At 47.5% G+C, this 19,559-nt stretch overlaps 1 protein-coding gene across 5 annotated transcripts in view; it reads left to right on the top strand.

The window, feature by feature from the left end:
- Positions 1 to 19,559, top strand: part of LOC119976254 (solute carrier organic anion transporter family member 2A1-like) — a 346,040-nt gene that overhangs the window by 222,194 nt on the left and 104,287 nt on the right. For all 5 annotated transcript variants that reach the window (XR_005462888.1, XR_005462887.1, XR_005462889.1 and 2 more), the window contains one exon: positions 9,484 to 9,685. Coding sequence is in view for 2 of the 5 variants with exons in the window: in XM_038816619.1 (XP_038672547.1) it covers positions 9,484 to 9,685 (202 nt within the window). In the remaining 3 variants the exon portion in view is untranslated. The remainder of the gene's footprint in view (positions 1 to 9,483; positions 9,686 to 19,559) is intronic.

The following is a 19,559-nucleotide window of genomic DNA, read 5'->3' as shown; positions in this document are numbered from 1 at the left end:
TATTGAGGATACAATGAGAAGGGGCTGGTTTAGCACACTGGACTAAATTGCTGGCTTTTAAAGCAGACCAAAGCAGGCCAGCAGTACGGTTCAATTCCCGTACCAGCCTCCCCGCACAGGCGCCGGAATGTGGTGACTAGGGGCTTTTCACAGTAACTTCATTGAAGCCTACTCGTGACAATAAGCGATTTTCATTTCATTTCGTGAGGAAGAGAGAGGCTTTCAATAAGTTCAAAGGGAGCAAATCAACAGATGCATTAGTGGAGTACAGAAAGTGCAGAATGGAATTTAAGGAGACAATTAGGAGAGCAAAGAGGAGATATGAGAAATCTCTTGCTGGTAAATGTAGGGAAAATCCCAAGATATTCCATAAGTATATCAATGGGAAGAGGATAATTAGGGAAAAAGTAGAGCCCATTCGGCACCAAGGGAGAATGTGTGGGTGGAGCCAGAGGACATTGGTAGGGTGTTAAATTAATATTTCACATCTGTCTTTACCCAAGAGAATGAGGAGGCAGATATGGAACTCTGGGAGAGAGACTGTGAGGTTATTGAGCAAGTTGTCACAGGGAGGGACAAGTTATTGGAGGTGTTGGCAAGCTTAAAAGTGGAGAAATCTCCAGGTCCGAACAAATTGTGTCCCAGGTTACTGTAGGAGGCGAGGAAGGAGATTGCAGGGTCCCTGATCCAAATTTTTAATTCTTCCCTGGCCAAAGGAGAGGTGTCAGAGAACTGGAGAACGCTGAATGAGGTCCCTATTTAAGAAAGGTTATCGGGATAAGTCGGGGAACTACAGGCCAGTGAGTCTCACATCAGTGGTGGGGAAACAAATGGAGTAAATTCTGAAGGAACGAATCTCCACTTGACGAGGCAAGGTTTGATTCAGAACAGGCTTTGTCAGAGGGAAGTCATGCCAAAAAAATGTGATTGAATGTTTTTGAGCATGTGACTAAGTGTGTAGTTGCACTTGATGTAGTTTACTTGGATTTCAGCAAGCATTTGACAAGATACCACATGGGAGACTTATAACGAAGGCAAATGCACATGGGATACAGAGGAACTTGATAAGGTGGATTCAAAGCTGGCTGAGTTTTCAGAAACAGAGGGTGATGACAGACGGCTGATTTAGTGACTGGAAACCAGTGTCCAGTGACATACTACGGAGATCTATACTGGGTCCCCTTTTATTCATACATATAAATGACTGAGATGACTATGTGTGTTGGGGCGGTGGGGGGGGGGGGGGGGGGGGGGGAGGGGGGGTAGGATCATAAAGCTTGTGGATGACACAAAGATAGGCCAGGTGGTTGACAGTGAGGCTGAGAGTCTTGGGTGCAGGAAGATGTAGATGGGATGGTCAAATGGGCAGAAAAGTGGCAGACGGAATTTATTCCTGAAAAGTGTGAGGTGTTACACTCTGGAAAGAGCAATTTGACAGGGAAATATTCAATTAATGGCACCACACTGGAAAGTCCTGAGGAACAAAGAGACCTTGGTATTTCGTAAATAGATCTCTGAAAGCAGAAGGGCAGGTTAATAGGGTGGTGAAAAAGGCATATGGTACACTTGCCGTTATCACTCATGGCAGAGATTACAAAAGCAAGGAAGTTATGTTGGAGTTATATAGAACGTTAGTGAAGCCACAGTTGGAGTACTGTGTGCAATTCTGGCCGCCGCATTATGCGCAGGATGTGTTTTCACTGGAGTGAATGCAGAAGCTTTTCAACAGGATGTTGCCTGGGATGGAACATTTTAGTTATGAAAAACGTTTGGATAGCCTCGGGTTGTTTTTGCTGGAACAGAGAAGACTGAGGGGTGACCTGATCGAGGTGTACAAGATTATGAGGGGCATGGACAGGGTGGATAGTTAACTGCTGTTCCCCTTACTTGAAGGGTCAGTCACAAGAGGACACAAGTTCAAGGTGAAAGGAGGGGAGGATGGTTCGGGGGGATTGGAGGAAAAATGTTTTTACCCAGAGGGTTGTGGTGGTCTGGAACACACTGCCTGGGAGGCTGATGGGGGGAGGGTGCCTCACATCCTTTAAAAAGTACCTGGATAAGGGCAGCACAGTAGTGAAGTGCGTAGCACTGCTGCATCACAACTTCGAGGTCCCAGGATCCACCCCAGCCCTGGGTCATTGTCCGTGTGGAGCTTGCACATTCTCCCCGTGTCTGTGTGGGTCTCACAACCCAAACAGATGTGCAAGTTAGGTAAATTGGCCATGCTAAATTGCCCTTAATTGAAAAAAAAAGATTTAGGTATTTTGAATTTGAAGAAAATACCTGGATGAGCACGTGGCACATTTTAACATTTGAGGCTATGGGTCAAGTGCTGGCAAATGGAATTAGGATTGGCAGATCAGGTGCCTTTTATTCGACAATGCAGACTTGATGGACCAAAGGGCCTTTTCCATACTGTATTTTTCTGTGATTCTGTGACTACTGACGCTAACTGAATTGTGATCGCTATCCCCGATATGGTCACCAACTGTCACTTCACCCAATTGACCTTCATTCCCGGAGACTAGGGATCTAGAATTGCATCTTCTTTTATTGGGTTTGTCATTAATTGGGTGAAAAAGTATTCCTGTACACACTGCATGAATTTTCTCACTCAGTTCCCCTTACATTGTTTGATTCTCAGTTCACATTGGGATAGTTAAAGTCTCCTACTATTATTACCCTCTTGTTCTTACAAGCAGAGATTTGCCTGCACCTTTGTTCTTTTATCACCTGTTCACAATATGGGGTTCTATGATATGCTTCCAGGAATGAGACTGCCCCCTTTCATTTCTAAGTTCAACCCATGAAGCCCTGTGTGTTGATCTGTTTAGTATATCATCCCTTCTCACAACTGGAATGGATTCCTTAACCATTAGTGCTACTCCCCCTCCTTTTTTATCTCCCCCTCTTTCCTGCCTGAAAACTCTGTATCCAGGGATATTGAGCGCCAAAGTTGCCCCTCCTTTAGCCATGTTTCCGTTATAGCAATGATATCCTGTTGCCATGTATCTACCTGGGCTCTTAACTCGTCTACCTTGTTTGTAAGACTGCATTGAGTCATAAACAGTTTCATCCCACCATTTTCCTTTGCAGGATGCTTTTAAGACTTTACTTCTCCTGTAATTCCAAATCTATTATTACATCTTCTACATCAATGGCTTTGGTTCTACCTCTATTTTCCTTCTCTGGTTTTGACCAATCTAATCCTACTCCTGGGATCCCATCCCTCTGCCACACTAGTTTAAACACTCCCCAACAGAACTAGTAGAAGCCCCCGCTGGGATATTAGTCCCAGCTCTACCTGGGTGCAACCCATCCGGTTTTTACAGGTGCCAACTGCCCTAGAACTGGTCCAAGTGCCTCAAGAATCTGAATCCCTCCTGGTTACACCATCTCTCCGGCCATGCATTCATCTGCTCTATCCTCCTATTCCTCTCTCTTGCATGTGGAACTGTGAGTAATCCTGAGATTACTACTTTTGAGGTCCTGCATTTTACTGTATCTCCGAACTTCCTCTACTGGGCTTACAGATCCTCATCCTTTAATTTACCTGTGTCATTAGTACCAATATGTACCAGAGCTACTGGCTGTTCGCCTTCCCTCCCCAGCCCTGCAGCCGCTCCATGACATCCCGGACCCTGACACCAGGGAAGGAACATATCATCCGTGATTCACATTTTCGTCCATAGAAGCATCCTAACTATTGAATCCCCTATCACTATAGCCCTGCCACTTGGTTTCCTCCCACCTGTCGAAGCAGCAGAACTACCCATGGTGCCATGAACTTGCCTGCTGCTGTTTTTCCCGAAGAGGCCGTCCCCCCAACAGTATCCAAAGCAGTATAACTGTTTGAGAAGGGGATGACCACAGGGGTATCCTGCATTACCTTCCTAACTTTTTTACTGTTCCTGATGGTCACCCATCCCCTTTCTGCCTGTGCAATTCTCACCTGTGGTGTGACGTGCGAATCACGACTTCCTCAGCATCGCGAATACTCCACGGTGAGTCCACTCGCAGCTCCAACTCTGAAATCTGGTTAGCTAGAAGCTGAATTTGGATGCATCTTCTGCCCAAATGGTCACCAGGGATGCTGAAAGTGTCCCTCATTTCCCACATTGTGCATCAGGAGCATATCACGGATTCCTACCATGATTCCCCTCTTGATTAAGCTAGTTACTCCCTGAAAAGAAAAATTACATTAGCTCAGGGCCTTATTTCTTACTTAACCCTTCTATTGTGATTGTACAGTACTAATCTATACTTTTATTCAGTGACAGTCCTGGAAACAATAGCCTGATGCTCAGTGGTGGGGTCATGGTCCAGGGGAGATAGGAGGAAGTTTCTGAGAGTTGCCATTCAGCTTCTGTGAGGTAGAGGTCAGTAGGCCAGACAACAACAGCCCTACCCTTGATGGGGGTTTTATGACAAAGTCAGGATTGGACCTGAGAAAGCGGAGTGCAGCCAGTTCAGAAGACAGCAAGTTAGAGTGGGGAGAGAAGCAGAGAAATTGAGGTGGCTAATGTCACACCGACAGTTCTGAATGAAAAGATAAAGAGCAGAGAAATGGCCAGAGGGAGGGGTCCAGGTGGAGTGAGAATGCTGGAGGTGGGCAGAAGGACCTGTTGAATGGGGGGAGGACTCCTGCCCAAAGAAGTGAACACTGAGATGAAGGCGGCGGAAGAAGAGTTCAGCATCATATCAAGCCTGAAATTAATTGAGGTGGGGGTGTAACTTTATGAAGCTGAGTCCTTTGCTGAGTACAGCACGTTCAGTCTCAGAGAGGGGAAGGTCAGAGGTATGATGAATACATGGCAATAGATGGGGTTAAAAGCAGTGGGATCTGAGGGGCGGGAATGGAGGGTCATGGATGGCCATTGGTATTGATGAGTTGCTGGAGCTTGTGTTCTTTAACTCCTGAAAAGAAGAGAAAAAGTTTCTTGTTCCGCCTTCGGATGATGAGAAGAATTAAATGGATCTGGGGACAAGGACAGCTTTCAGATAGGTTGAGTTGGCACTGCTGGAGAGAGTTTTCGTGTGTGTGCATATGGCAGTGCATGGCGTTGAGTATGGATCTCAGAATGCGGCGGTAACAGCAGTTTGATGAATGTTGTATGTCCTGGAGATACCTGTCTGAGTAGATTCAGAACATGAGGGGTGGAATTTGAGTTGGAATCCACATGGGGTAAGACGGAACGCAGACAGTCGCTGAGGAAGGAAACATGGCTGTGAAAGCGAGTTTTGGTAAACACCTTGTCAAACACTAAGAGGGAAATTGAAGGCAAAGAAGATAGACAGGGCAAAACAGACAAACAGAAATCTTGTTGGAGAGAAGAGCAGTGCTTCTTCAGGGTAGGTATTCTTGATGAGAAGTGGCAGTGACTTAATCACGGGGATAAAAGCAAATTACTGCGGATGCTGGAATTGAAACAAAAACAGAAAATACTACACAATCTCAGCAGGTCTGGCAGCATCTGTGGAGAGAAATGGGAGCTAACGTTTTGAATGGATGCCTCTTCATCAAAGCTAGAGAGAACTCAAAAATTGGTCAGATTTATACTGTAATGGGAGGGTGGAGCACTGGGGTGGATAGGGGGCTAGTGATAGGTTGAGGTTGCAAACGTGTCAAGGACAGAAGACAAAAGGAATGTAAATGGAGTTGATTAAGGCTAAGAAGGATGTTGATAGTGGAACATAAAGAGATTAGAATGTGTGAATGGCAGAACGAAGTTGGGAAGTGTGTTAAAGGACAAGTAGGAACAGTTGGCCCAAGTGGAGTGAGGGGAAGGAGATGGGGGACAATGGTGCGAGAAAAGCAGCTCAATCAAAAAAATTTAAATAAATTGACAGAAATAAAAAAGGGGTGAAGGTGGAGAAGAGAGTTCACAGTTTGAAGTTGTTATCATAGAATTATCATAGAATTTACAGTGCAGAAGGAGGCCATTCGGCCCATCGAGTCTGCACCAACTCTTGGAAAGAGCACCCGACCCAACGTCAACACCTCCACCCTATCCCCACAACCCAGTAACCCCACCCTAACACTAAGGGCAATTTTGGACACTATGGGCAATTTATCATGGCCAATCCACATACCCTGCACACCTTTGGACTATGGGAGGAAACCGGAGCACCCGGAGGAAACCCACGCACACACGAGGAGGATGTGCAGACTCTGCACAGACAGTGACCCAAGCTGGAATCGAATCTGGGACCCTGGAGCTGTGAAGCAATTGTGCTATCCACAATGCTACCATGCTGCCCCACATTAAGTTGAACTCAGTGTTAAGTCCGGAAGGCTGAAACATGCCTGCCTAATCAGAAGATGAGGCGCTGTCCCTCCAGTTTGTGCTGGGCTTCACTAGAACATTGCAGTTGGCCAAGGACAGACATGTGGATGTGAGAGCAGGACGGTGAGTTGAAAGGCAAGCAACAGGAAGGTCAGGGTTCTCCTTGAGGATGGACCAGAGGTGTACTGCAAAGTAGTCATCCAGTCGTTATTTAGTCTCTCCAAAGTAGAGTAGACTGTGGTGGGAGTATTAAATGCAATAGACCAGATTGAAGGAGGTACTGCCTCACTTAAAAGAGTGTTTAGAGCCTGAGGTGGTGAGCAGGGAGGAGGTAAAGGGTGGTACACCTTCTGCGATTGCATGGGGAGATGCCATGGGAAAAGGGTGAGGTGTTGGGGTGATGGAGGAGTGAACCAGGGTATCCCAGAGGGAATGGTCCCTGTAAAATGATGACAGGAAGAGTGAGGGAGGAGGAGATGTGCTCGGTGGTGGAATCATGCTGGAGTTGGCGGAACTGGCAGAGGATGATACTTTGAATGCAAAGGCTTTTGGGGTTAAAGTGAGGAGGAGTTAGGCCCTATCCTGGTTCTGGGAAGGAGGAGAGGGGGTGAGGGCAGAGGTGCGGGAGATGGGTTGGACACAGTTGAGAGCCCTGCCCACCCAGTAGGTGGGAAATCACAATTAAGGAAGAATGAAGACATATCAGCAGCACAGAAAGTGACATTATCAGAACAGATACGAAGGAAGCAAAGGAACTGGGAGAATGGGATGGAGTCCTTGCAGGATATGGGGTGTGAAGAGCTGTAGTTGAGGTAGCTGTGGGAATTAGTGGGTTTCTAATGGATATTAGCGGATAGACTATCCCCAGAGATTGAAATAGAAAGGTCAAGCACGGGAAAGGAAGTGTCGGAGATGGAGCAAATGAAGTTGATAAGGGGTGGAAATTGGAAACAAAATTTATAAATTTTTCCAGGTGCAGACACAAACATTAATTGTCACCTATACAATCGTCCATATAAAAGAGTTGTGGGATGGGGCCAAAGTAGGACTGAACAAGGAAAGTTCCATATACCCCACATAGAGACAGGCAAAACTGGAACCCATTCTTGTACCTTTGGTTTGGAGGAACTGAGACATATTAAAGGAGAAATTGTTGATTGAGAAGTCAAGTTCAGCCAGATGGAGGAGAGTGTTGGTGGATGAGGATTGTTCAGACCTCTGTTTGAGGAAGAAGCGGAGAGCCCTCAGACCATCCTGATGGGGAATGAACGTATAGAGGGATTGGACATCCATGGTAAAGAGAAGGCAGTTGGGACCAGAGAACTAGAAGATGTTGATATGACGTAGGGCACCGGAGGAATCATGAATGTAGGTTGGAAGGGACTGGACAAGATTCAAAAACAGCTTCTTCCCTGCTATTACCAGACTCTCGAAGGACTTCTTATAGACTGAACTGATTTCTCCACACATCTTCTCTACTGTTGTAGGACTACACTCCCTAAGCTTCACCCAATGTCTATGACTATGTATTTACATTGTGTATTTATCATGCGTCCTATGTTTTTCATACATGGAACAATCTGGCTGGACTGTACGCAGAACAATACTTTTCACTGTACCTCGGTACAAGTGACAATAAATCTAAATATCGAGTATATGTACATTCCTTTCCAGTAAATTATGTTGCATAACTTTGACTCATTGTTTGTGTGTACTTTACGTAGCCTGGTCAGCTTCCTTTCTGTGGTCTTCCCTTTGCCTTCCATTTTTTGTCATCCTCAGTTCTATCTCCTTCACCTCTGCCTGTCATCATGCTCTCTCACACTTACACCACCTTTTCATTGGTCAACCTTTACATTGCCCTCCTTCGACATTGCTTCATCAACAGCGCCTCATCTTACTCCCAATCCCTGGTCAAACTTTGGTCCATTGGAGGTGGGGAAGGAGGTCCATGAGTCCCACAACACAGTGCTATCCATAATGACTAGTTCAGCATGGAGCTGGTGGGCATGAAGCCGTCTGACGCAGCAGAATGGTGTTCAGCACAAGAATCATGTAGCGCAATAGGAGGTAGATTCTGTATGTTGCACTCACCTCAAAAGTCTCAAGTGAACTGGGGTCCGCCATGTGCAAGCCACTGGTTTGAGGCCGATGTGATTGGTCACTGATATGACAGAAGATTGGAAGGCCTCATGAGATTTTGGTAATCTGCTGTTTTAAAGAGCATTCATGAGATAAAAATGGTGTTCATTCCACCAGGTAGCAGGATAACCGAACCGGCATCAGGAGAATTTCAAACTGTTTTATGCTGCCGCATTTCCAACTTTATTGGTGGGATTCTGCAGGAATAGGCAGGGCAACTCGGAAGCGAAGGGCTGGCGTGAACCACTCCGCGTCGGGCCGCCCCAAAGGTGTAGAATCCTCCACACCTTCAGGGGCTAGGCTGGCGCCAGAGTGGTTTCCGCTGCACCGGCCTACGGGGAAGGGGCTTGGCGCCATGCCAACCAGCACTGAAGGGCCTCCGCCGGCCGCGTGAGTTGACGCATGCACAGGATCGCCAGTGTGTGCTGGCGTCATCCTAGTGCATGTGTGGGAGGGGGGGGGGGGTGGTTCATTTCTGTGCCGGCCATCGCGGAGGTCCACAGCAGCCGACGCGGAGGAATAGAGTGCCCCCACGGCACAGGCCCGCCTGCGGATCGGTGGGCCCCGATCGCGGGCCAGGCCACCGTGGGGGCACCTCCTGGGGCTAGATCCCCCCCGTCCCCCCGAGGACCCCAGAGGCCACCCGCGCAGCCAGGTCCCGCCGGTAGGTACCTGTTGTAATGTACGCCGGCGGGACCTGGCTAAAACGGGCAGCCACTCGGCCTAGCGTGGGCCGGAGAATCGCCGGGGGCGCCGCTGCCAGTGGCCGCTGACTGGCATGGCTTGATTCCCACCCCCACCAAATCCCGGCGCCGGAGAATTCGGCAGGGGCAGAATTCAGCCCCCCCCCCCCCCCCCCCCGGCGATTCTTCGATCCGGCGGGAGGGTCGGAGAATCCCGCCCCTTGTCTCTTTCTAGATTCTCCCATCCCACCCAATGCAAAACCAGTGTGAGCAGGATGGGAGAATTCCACCCATTATGACAAACGTGAACATCACCCAATGTTGAAATGTGGCAGATTTCTCTGATGGGTCCTTATTTCTCCATCTTTTAGGCTCCATTACTCTACCAGCTCTTGCTATAGGGATGGTCCTCGGTGGACTCTTTATGAAGCGTTTCAACATGTCCCTGGTGAAGATCCCCTGGTTCGCATCCTGCATTCTCACTGTCGTTATTATTCTGACAATTCCCCTGTTTTTCATGGGATGTTCAACGCAGAAGATTGCTGGAATCAATTACATTGAAGATGTCAACAGGTAATCCTGAGTTTGGGAATAATTATCAGTCAATATAAATGAAAAGGAGAAAAGGAAATTTCTTAATTTGTATGTGACTCAATTAAAAAATACTGGTTTGTATTTGTATATATTTGCTATGTTTGTTGTGATCAGCCTCACCTCTTGTCGACACCATCTCCCAGAACAAAGAACAAAGAAAATTACAGCACAGGAACAGGCCCTTCGGCCCTCCCAGCCTGCGCTGATCCAGATCCTTTATCTAAACCTGTTGCCTATTTTCCAATGTCTACTTCTCTCTGTTCCCCACCCGTTCATATATCTGTCCAGCTGCATCTTAAATGATGCTATCGTGCCCGCCTCTCCCACCTCCGCTGGCAAAGCATTCCAGGCACCCACCACCCTCTGTGTAAAAAACTTTCCGCGCACATCTCCCTTAAACTTTTCCCCTCTCACCTTGAAATCGTGACCCCTTGTAATTGACACCCCCACTCTTGGAAAAAGCTTGTTGCTATCCACCCTGTCCATACCTCTCATAATTTTGTAGACCTCAATCAGTGCAGAGAAACCTATTCCCACCATTTGACTAGTGTATAAAAAAATAAAGCCACCATAGTCCCAGATGATCATAGGCTGCTTTTCCCTTTATGGAGGAGAGCTAACTGCTGCTAATTTAACCTGAGAATCATCACATCTCAGGCAAGAGAAAAGGTTGAGAAGGCTTCAGAAAAAACTTCTCTCCAGCGAGACCACAATTTCCATGAATAACCTCAGCCTGTACATAAATTGAACCTGTAAATTGAAGGTGTGTAGGTTAGGTTGATGTTAGATTAGGATAAATGGTCGGCACAACATCGTGGGCCGAAGGGCCTGTACTGTGCTGACTGTTCTATGTTCTATGCTGTACACAATACTCCAGATGTGGCTTACCCTGTACAACTGCAGCATGAACTCACTACTTTTTTTAAATTCCCCTCACAATAAACAATAATATTCCATTAGCTTTCCTAATTGCTTGCTGTAACTGTATACTAGCCTTTTGTGTTCCATACACAAGGACATCCAGATAAGGAAGCTCAGAACTCTGCAATCTCATTAATTCATTTATTATTCATTCATCTCTCACACAGACAGTGACCTCCTGAGATTACTGCTGCTGTGCTGGATTGCAGGTCCGAGCATGGCCCTAGGAACAGGGGATGCTGTTCCTGGAGCTGTCTGTCCATGAGAGTCACCATTTTCTCCAAGGAGGAGGCTGTGCACTCTGCTCAGAGTTAAAACTGCGCTCAGGCTCCACATGGACTCCATGACAGAGACTATCTGGCACGTGGACCCTCCGAAATCTCCGTCAGATCTTCCCATGCATCCCACTTGATAACTCCAGAGACTCATCATGTGCCTCGGACTCAGCTTTGCCCTGAGCACCAACAACCCTCCAACAGCTGGCACTCTGTGCCTCTGCCAGCTCCTCTTTTAAGTGTGCCATGCCATCCCCACAGTGCACTACTATTTGAGCTATTGAACCAGTATGCTTGTTTCTGTGCCTGGTTGCATGTGCCTGGGTGTAATATGGGTGGATCTGTCAGCGGTGCCTACTCAGGTGTCAATGGAGGGTGTTGGGAGGCCTACTGACTCAGGAGGATGGCTCACCTGAGGAAGGAAGCTTTCGTGAGAATGGCGATGCCTGCGGAGAATCAGACTTCTCTCCAGCAAGCTCACAATTTCCAATTTATCAGGACCCTCGTCACCGGCGGGATGATAAATCCACAGCGAAAGGCCAGGAACCTAATTTTAATACATTATAATATCATTAGCGAGTCCTCTCTCTTACTCACTGAATATTCAGCGGTTACAAGCGTGACGTCAAACTGGCACGATTTACAACATCCATATGCAAATGAGAACCTGGCAACCTTTAGTCCAAATGGGATATTGGAGGTGAGCATCCAGGTCGCCCTCACTCTCCAGCATGCCAGTCACAGAGGGACTGAATGGGATTCGGGTACCCAGATAAGATCAACATGGGAGGACTCAGTCTTGGCATCTCTGGGGATGGGGTGGCTCACAGACCTTAGTGGCCCTTCATATTGGTGAGCTTTTCAGTTTAAATACTTCCCGTGCTCTCTCTCTCTCTCTCCCCCCCCCCCCCCCCCCCCCCCCCCCCCCCCCACCCCCCCACCCCCCCACCCTGCCTGCTGAATTGTGGTGATAACACCGTTGAGTGACTGTCCTTCCAGAGTGGCAGTTGAAAAGTGGGTGGGAGTAGGTGAATCCAGAGGGTCAGCAAGGTAGGGTCCCATGAGATGCCAGGCTGAAGGGGAAAAGTGGGGACACTGACAAAGAGTGTTTTATAGCCTCATGAGGCCTGCAGGCCCTCGCATGGAGAGGACAACTGCAGTGAGTGTGAACCCCCCCCAAACTTGGGCAAACAGTGTGATGACAGAGGGCATGAGATGTCTGGATGTTCTAGACCACTGCTAATAGAGACCAGGCTGTCAGGGATTAGTGCCTGGATGGTTGGCTGTTCACGTTAGCTCTTTTATCTCCCTACAGATGCTGCCAGACTTGCTGAGATTTTCCAGCATTTTCCCTTTCGTTTCAGATTCCAGCATCCTCAGTAATTTGCTTTTATCCAGTTGGAAGGTATGTCTACTGCCTCCACTTTGTCCTCTGTGCAGGTACATTCCTGCTCTTCGCCTCACCATTCGAGGGCTTTCTCCTCAAAGGGAGTTTGGGTTTTCAGCTCGGGCATGACTCCGGCAGGCTGTGCTTGCTCATACCTGTTGTGCTTGAAGTTGTCCTGCAATGAGAGAGATGTGGAAAGTGTAGACGGGAGTGCTGCCAAATCAGATGGTGATGAAGTCTTGTGTGCCTGGGAGGTGAGTGAGAGTGGGAATGTGGCAGATTTTCTACTGGAGGGGAACATGAGGAGTGTGGGCAGGGATGGAGGGCGCCGTGTTTGGAATCAGTGAGGTGGCGGATGAGAGATCACTGGAGGTATGAAGGGTGTGTGAAGGGGTACAGTTGGGGACATAAGGAGGCAGACACTTGCCCTGGCTGCACGAAGAAGGTCACTCATCTTCCGGCACTGTTGACCATCCTCTTATGGAGCAAACTGGTGCTCCCGATTGCAGACAGCTGCTTCCAGGCAGGGTGATGGACTTCTGCAGGAACGCGAAGAGGATGTCACACCTCTGCTTAACACCATCCAGGAGTTTGGGAAGGGCTCCCTCTGAAAATATTGGTGCTGTCTTCCTTGCAGCCATCGTCCATCTGGACTTTGGACAAGTGTTGGGGAGGTGTTCGAAAGGAATACTCCACTGATTGAGGAGATTAAGCATTTCCGGGGCGAGTGAATCAGAGCTGCCATCATGTGGGAAAAAAAGTGTTGTTGAAGAGGCTGAATACTTGGTGAGTTTTCCCGGTGACTGTTTTCACACTGGAACCAGCACTTTGAAAAAGTGTTAAGATTCTGCTCTAGATCATAGAACTGTACAGTACAATACAGGCCCTTTGGCCCACGATGTTGTGCCAAACTAGTCTGAAACTAAGATCAAATCAACCTACTCCCAATCATTCTAGTGCACTTCAAATGCCTATCCAATAACCCCTTGAAAGTTCCGAAAGTGTCCGACTCCACTACCATAGCTGGGAGTGCGTTCCACAACCGAACCACTCTCTGAGTAAAAAACCTACCTCCAACATCCCTCCTATATCTTCCACCATGAACCTTATAGTTATGCCCCCTTGTAACAGCTACATCCACCCGAGGAAAAAGCCGCTGAACGTCCATTCTATCTACCCCTCTCATCATCTTGTACAGCTCAATTAAGTCACCTCTCATCCTCCTTCGCTCCAATGAGAAAAGCCTCGCTCCCTCAACCTTTCCTCATAAGACCTACCCTCCAATCCAGGCAGCATCCTGGTAAATCTCCTTTGCACCCTTTCCAATACTTCCACAACTGCACACAATATTCAAAATGTGGTCTAACCAAGGTCTTGTACAGTTGCAGCAGAACCTCACGGCTCTTAAACTCAGTCCCCCTGTTAATAAATGCTAACACACTATAGGCTTTCTTCACGGCTCTATCTGCTTGGGTGGCAACTTTCAGAGATCTATGGACATGAACACCAAGATCTCTCTGCTCCTCCATATTCTTCAGAACCCTGCTGTTAACCCTGTAATCCGCATTCAAATTTGTCCTACCAAAATGAATCACTTCACACTTATCAGGGTTAAAATCCATCTGCCCCTTTTCAGCCCAACTCTGCATCCTATCAATGTCTCTTTGCAGCCCTCCACATTATCCACTACTCCACCAATCTTGGTGTCATCAGCAAATTTACTAACCCAACCTTCAATTCCATCATCCAAGTCATTGATAAAAATCACAAATAGCAGAGGACCCAGCACTGATCCCTGTGGTACACCGCTGGTGACTAGGCTCCCGGATGAAAATTTACCATCTACCACCACCCTCTGTCCTTCTATGTGATAGCCAGTTACTGATCCAATCGGCCCAATTTCCCTCTATGCCTCCTTCTTTCTGCATGAGCCGACCATTGGGCACCTCATCAAACGCCTTACTAAAATCCGTGTGTACAACATCAACTGCTCTACCTTCATCTATATACTTAGTTACCTCCTCAAAGAATACAATCAAACTTGTCAGGCAAGACGTACCCCTCACAAATCCGTGCTGTCTATCCTGGATTAACCTGTATCTTTCCAAATGATTATAAATCCTATCCCTCAGGACCCTTTCCAATAATTTACCTATGACCGAAGTGAGACTAACTGGCCTATAATTCCCAGGGTTATACCTATTCCCTTTCTTGAATAAGGGGACAACATTTGCCTCTGTCCAGTCTTCTGGCACTATTCCTGGAGACAGTGAGGACATAAAGATCAAAGCCAAAGGCTCTGCAATCTCATCCCTCGCCTCCCAAAGAATCCTAGGATATATCCCATCGGGCCCAGGGGACTTATCTATCCTCAGGCTTCTCAACATTTCTAACACATCTTCCTTCTGAATATCGACCTCCTCCAGCCTATCAGCCTGTATCGCATGATCCTCACAACATGGCCCCTTTCCTTTGTGAACACTGAAGAAAAGTGTTCATTTAGGGTCTCTTCTATATCTTCTGACTCCATGCACACGTTCCCACTACTGTCCTTGACCGGCCTTAACTTCACCTTGGTCATTCTTTTATTCCTCACATTAGTGTAAAAAGCCTTGGGGTGTTCCTTGATTCCTACCCACCAAAGACTTCTCATGCCCCCTCCTAGCTCTCCTCAGCCCTTTCTTGAGCTCCATCCTCGCTAACTTGTATCCCACAAGTGCCCTAACTGAACATTGTTTTCTCATCCTGACATAAGCCCCCTTCTTCCTCTTGACAAAACAGTCAACATCTTTTGTAAACCATTTTGTAAACCTCACTCCACCATTTCCTCCCTGACTTACAGGGACATACATGTCAAGGACACGCAGTATTTGCTCCTTGAACAAGCTCCACATCTCAATTGTGCCTATCCCTGACAGTTCCTGTTTCCATCTGATGCTCCCCAATCTAATCGCATCGTAATTACCCTTCCCCCAGTTATTAACCTTGACCTGCCGTATGTTCCTATCCCTCTCCATTGCTATCGTGAAAGTCACCAAATTGTGGTCACTATCTCCAAAGTGCTCTCCCACAACCAAATCAAACACTTGGCCCAGTTCATTACCCAGTACCAAATCTAATGTGGCCCACCTCTTGTCGGTCTATCCACGTATTGTGTGAGGAAACCCTCCTGCACACACTGGATAAAAACAGACCCATCCAAACTATTTGAATTATAGTGGTTCCAATCAATATTAAGAGGGAGGCAGTGGTGGAGTGGTATTGTCACTAGACTAGTAATCCAGCAACCTGACTGATCTTGTGAGCTGGGTTCAAATCCCACCAAATTTCACAGCAGATGGTGAAATTTGAATTCAATTAAAAAAATGTTTTTTAATTCAAATTGAAATTCAAATTGAAACCATTGTTGTAAAAGTCCATCTGTTTCACTAATGTTCAGGCAGCACGGTAGCATTGTGGATAGCACAATGGCTTCACAGCTCCAGGGTCCCAGGTTCGATTCCGGCTTGGGTCACTGTCTGTGCGGAGTCTGCACATCCTCCCCGTGTGTGCGTGAGTTTCCTCCGGGTGCTCCGGTTTCCTCCCACTGTCCAAAGATGTGCAGGTTAGGTGGATTGGCCATGCTAAATTGACCTTAGTGTCCAAAATTGCCCTTAGTGTTGGATGGGGTTACTGGGTTATTGGGATAGGGGGAGGTGTTGACCTTGGGTAGGGTGCTCTTTCCAAGAGCCGGTGCAGACTTGATGGGCCAAATGGCCTCCTTCTGCACTGTAAATTCTATGAAATATTTGGATTTCCGCACCTATCGAAAATCTGCATTGCAATCTTTTCCTCCACATCTCTGTTACTGTTTGTTTGGGGGCCTGTAGAAAACTCCAAACAACGTGACCGCTCTTTTCCTATTTATAACTTCAGCCCACACTACCTCAGTAGACAGATCCTCCTCAAACTGCCTTTCTGCAGCCATTATACTATCCTTGATTAACAATGCTACTCCTCTCCCTCTTTTACCACCTTCCCTAATCTTACTGAAACATCTAAACCCCAGAACCTCCAACAACCATTCCTGCCCCTGTTCTTTCCACATCTCTGTAATGGCCACAACATCGTAGTCCCAGGTACCAATCCATGCTTCAAGCTCACCAACTTTATTCCTGATGCTCCTCGCATTGAAGTAGACACACTTCAAGCCACCTTCATGCCTGCAGCTCCACTCTTGTGACCTTGGTACCTACCTTAGTACTGCATTACCCTCAACTTCCTAAACGGCAGCAACGCTATTTCCTGGACTACAAATCAGTTTCCCATCCTTCTGCCAAATTAGTTTAAACCCCCCCGAAGCGCTGTAGCAAATTTCCCTCCCAGGATATTGGTGCCACTCTGGTTCAGGTGTAACCCGCCCTGTCTGTACAGGTCCCACCTTCCCCAGAATGTGCTCCAATTATCCAAGTAACTGAAACCCTCCCTCCTACACCATCCCTGTAGCCACGTGTTTAACTGCACTCTCTCCCTGTTCCTCACCTCGCGAGCATGTGGCACTGGCAGCAAACCCTTAACGGTCTGTCCTGGCTCTCAGCTTCCACCCTAGCTCCCTGAATTCCTGTTTTACATTCCCATCCCTTTCCCTATCTATGTCATTGGTACCGATGTGTACCGCGACTTGTGGCTGCTCCTCCTCCCCCTTAAGGATCCTGAAAACATGATCAGAGACATCGCAGACCTTGGCACCCGGGAGGCAACACACCAACCGTGAGCCTCTATCGTTGCCACAGAACCGCCATCTGTACCTCTAACTATAGAATCTCCAATAACTAATGATCTCCTGCTCAGTAATATCAGTTGTGAAAATCGAATGTGCGTGGCAGACAGCCTATTGAGACTATGGAAACAGCATGATGATGGCATTGCCTTCATTGCTGGATGAGTAGGGGCTCTTGATTAGATCTTATCTTTTGAGATGAGAGAACATAGAACAGTACAGCACAGAACAGGCCCTTCGGCCCTCGATGTTGTGCCGAGCAATGATCACCCTACTCAAACCCACGTGTCCACCCTATACCCGTAACCCAACAACCCCCCCCCCCCTTAACCTTACTTTTTAGGGCACTACGGGCAATTTAGCATGGCCAATCCACCTAACCCGCACATCTTTGGACTGTGGGAGGAAACCGGAGCACCCGGAGGAAACCCACGCACACACGGGGAGGACGTGCAGACTCCGCACAGACAGTGACCCAGCCGGGAATCGAACCTGGGACCCTGGAGCTGTGAAGCATTTATGCTAACCACCATGCTACCGTGCTGAAGGTTCCGCCTGTCCCACATCTTTCCACTCGATTCTTAACTTACTCCGAGACACCTGCCTCTCTGCAACCTGATGACTCTATGCACTCACACTCGAGTGCTAAGGTGTCCATCTTATAGTTGCTTGGAGTGAGCAGGTTGGCCACTGCACTGAGTTCACGATTCTCCTCTAAAGATCAAGGTCCATTCATTAGTGCATCTTCTGTCTGAAATAACACACCAGGCACAGAAATATGTGCCTTCTGTTACTCTGAATCTTACATCCCTGAGCAACAGAGGAAAGCCATCTTTCCAGACTTGAACATACAGTGCCATGCCAAATTAGTACTCTCCCTTGCCAAGCATAGAAGACCACTGAAACTTTGTCAGATCCTAATTGGGACGTGTCATCCCATTTTGTGCTTGCTGACCTCAGCTGCCACCTCTGCCCATGCATCTTCGTTCAATGGAGTGGCCTTTTCTTGTGATCCCATGACACGAGGTTCAACAGGCAATCACTACCTCTACCAGAATGTACAGGCACCTGTTTGAGTAGGGGGTGGAGAATTCCCATTTGCAATGTCCTCCCGCCTGGCATGTCAACGGTGCTGATGTCAGAAGTATAGCTTATATTTGGACAGCTTTGTCTGCCTCCTCTGGAATTCCTGGCAGCCTGTCTCAGCCAATATGAAAACCCCCACCAGACACCCATTTGACCCAGTATCACCACCCTCCCGCTCCTGCAAACAGCCCTTCTCCAACGTGGAGCACATTTCACATTAGCTGGTCCTTAGTTGGCCAGCGCAAAATTGCATTGTTCGACATTTGCTACCGGTATGACCCGGCTGACCTCACACGTGCGACAGGTGTGAAAATTCGGTCAAAGTTTGTTCAATAAAAATGAAAAACAGAACCAATGTCACCCATCAAATGGACGGCCAATGGAGAAGAAGCAGTAATTTTTTAAAATTTGTTTTTGGCATGTGGGTGTCACTGGCTGGGTCAGCATTTATTGACATCCCTAAGGGCATTTAAGAGTCAGCCACATTGCTGTTAATCTGGACTCACATGTCGGCCAGACCAGGTAAGGGCAACAGATTCCTTCCCTCAAGGATATTGGTGAACCAGAAGGGTTTTTACAACAATCAACAATGGTTTCATGGCCATGATTAGACTTTTAATTCCAGAATTGTATTAATTCAAATTCCACCAACTACACCAGTGACAATACCGCTATGCCACTGCCTCCTTCAAGGCATTTGCATCAATAGGAATTCTGTCTCTGCCGCTGTGAACATACAACACAACCTTTTTCCCTTTTCAATTGTGCACAATTGATTCCCAAAACCCTTATTTTATGCATAGCTCTGGATTACCTTACATTAGTTCAAACTTGTTGTTAATAGCCAACTCATCATTAAGATTATAAGGGCTAATTTCATTTGACTGTCGCTTAAACATAGAACATAGAACACTACAGCGCAGTATGGGCCCTTCGGCCCTCGATGTTGCGCCGACCTGTGAAACCATCTGAAGCCTATCTGACCGACACTATTCCATTTTCATCCATATATCTATCCAGTGACAACATGAGGACAACTTGTATTTATATAGCATTTTTGACATAGTAAAACATCCCAAGCAGCTTCACAGGAGTATTATCGAGCAATATTTGACACATGACCATCGGAGTGATATTCGGATAGATGGCAAACAGCTTGGTCAAAGAAATAGGACGGGATTCTCTGAGCCCGTGCCGGTTCGGAGAATCAGTATTTTGCGCGACAAGCAAAAATGGCGTGGTCGTGATTGGCGCCGAGCGGCCTGGAGAATCGCCTGAGCAGGTCCGTTCAGCGATTCTCCTGGCGATTCTGCGGCCCGAATGGGCCGAAGTCCCGACGGCATGACCGCAGGTCATGCTGGGGCCGTGCTAATGTGCTTTCAAAAATCGTGAGTCATTCGTACTGGCTCTCGCGATGTGAAGCAG

This window comes from Scyliorhinus canicula, chromosome 13, assembly GCF_902713615.1.
Source record: "Scyliorhinus canicula chromosome 13, sScyCan1.1, whole genome shotgun sequence".
NCBI classification, from domain to species: Eukaryota; Metazoa; Chordata; class Chondrichthyes; order Carcharhiniformes; family Scyliorhinidae; genus Scyliorhinus; species Scyliorhinus canicula.
The sequence above is the reverse complement of the archived record's forward strand: the minus strand, read 5'-3'. Positions and strand labels throughout refer to the sequence as shown.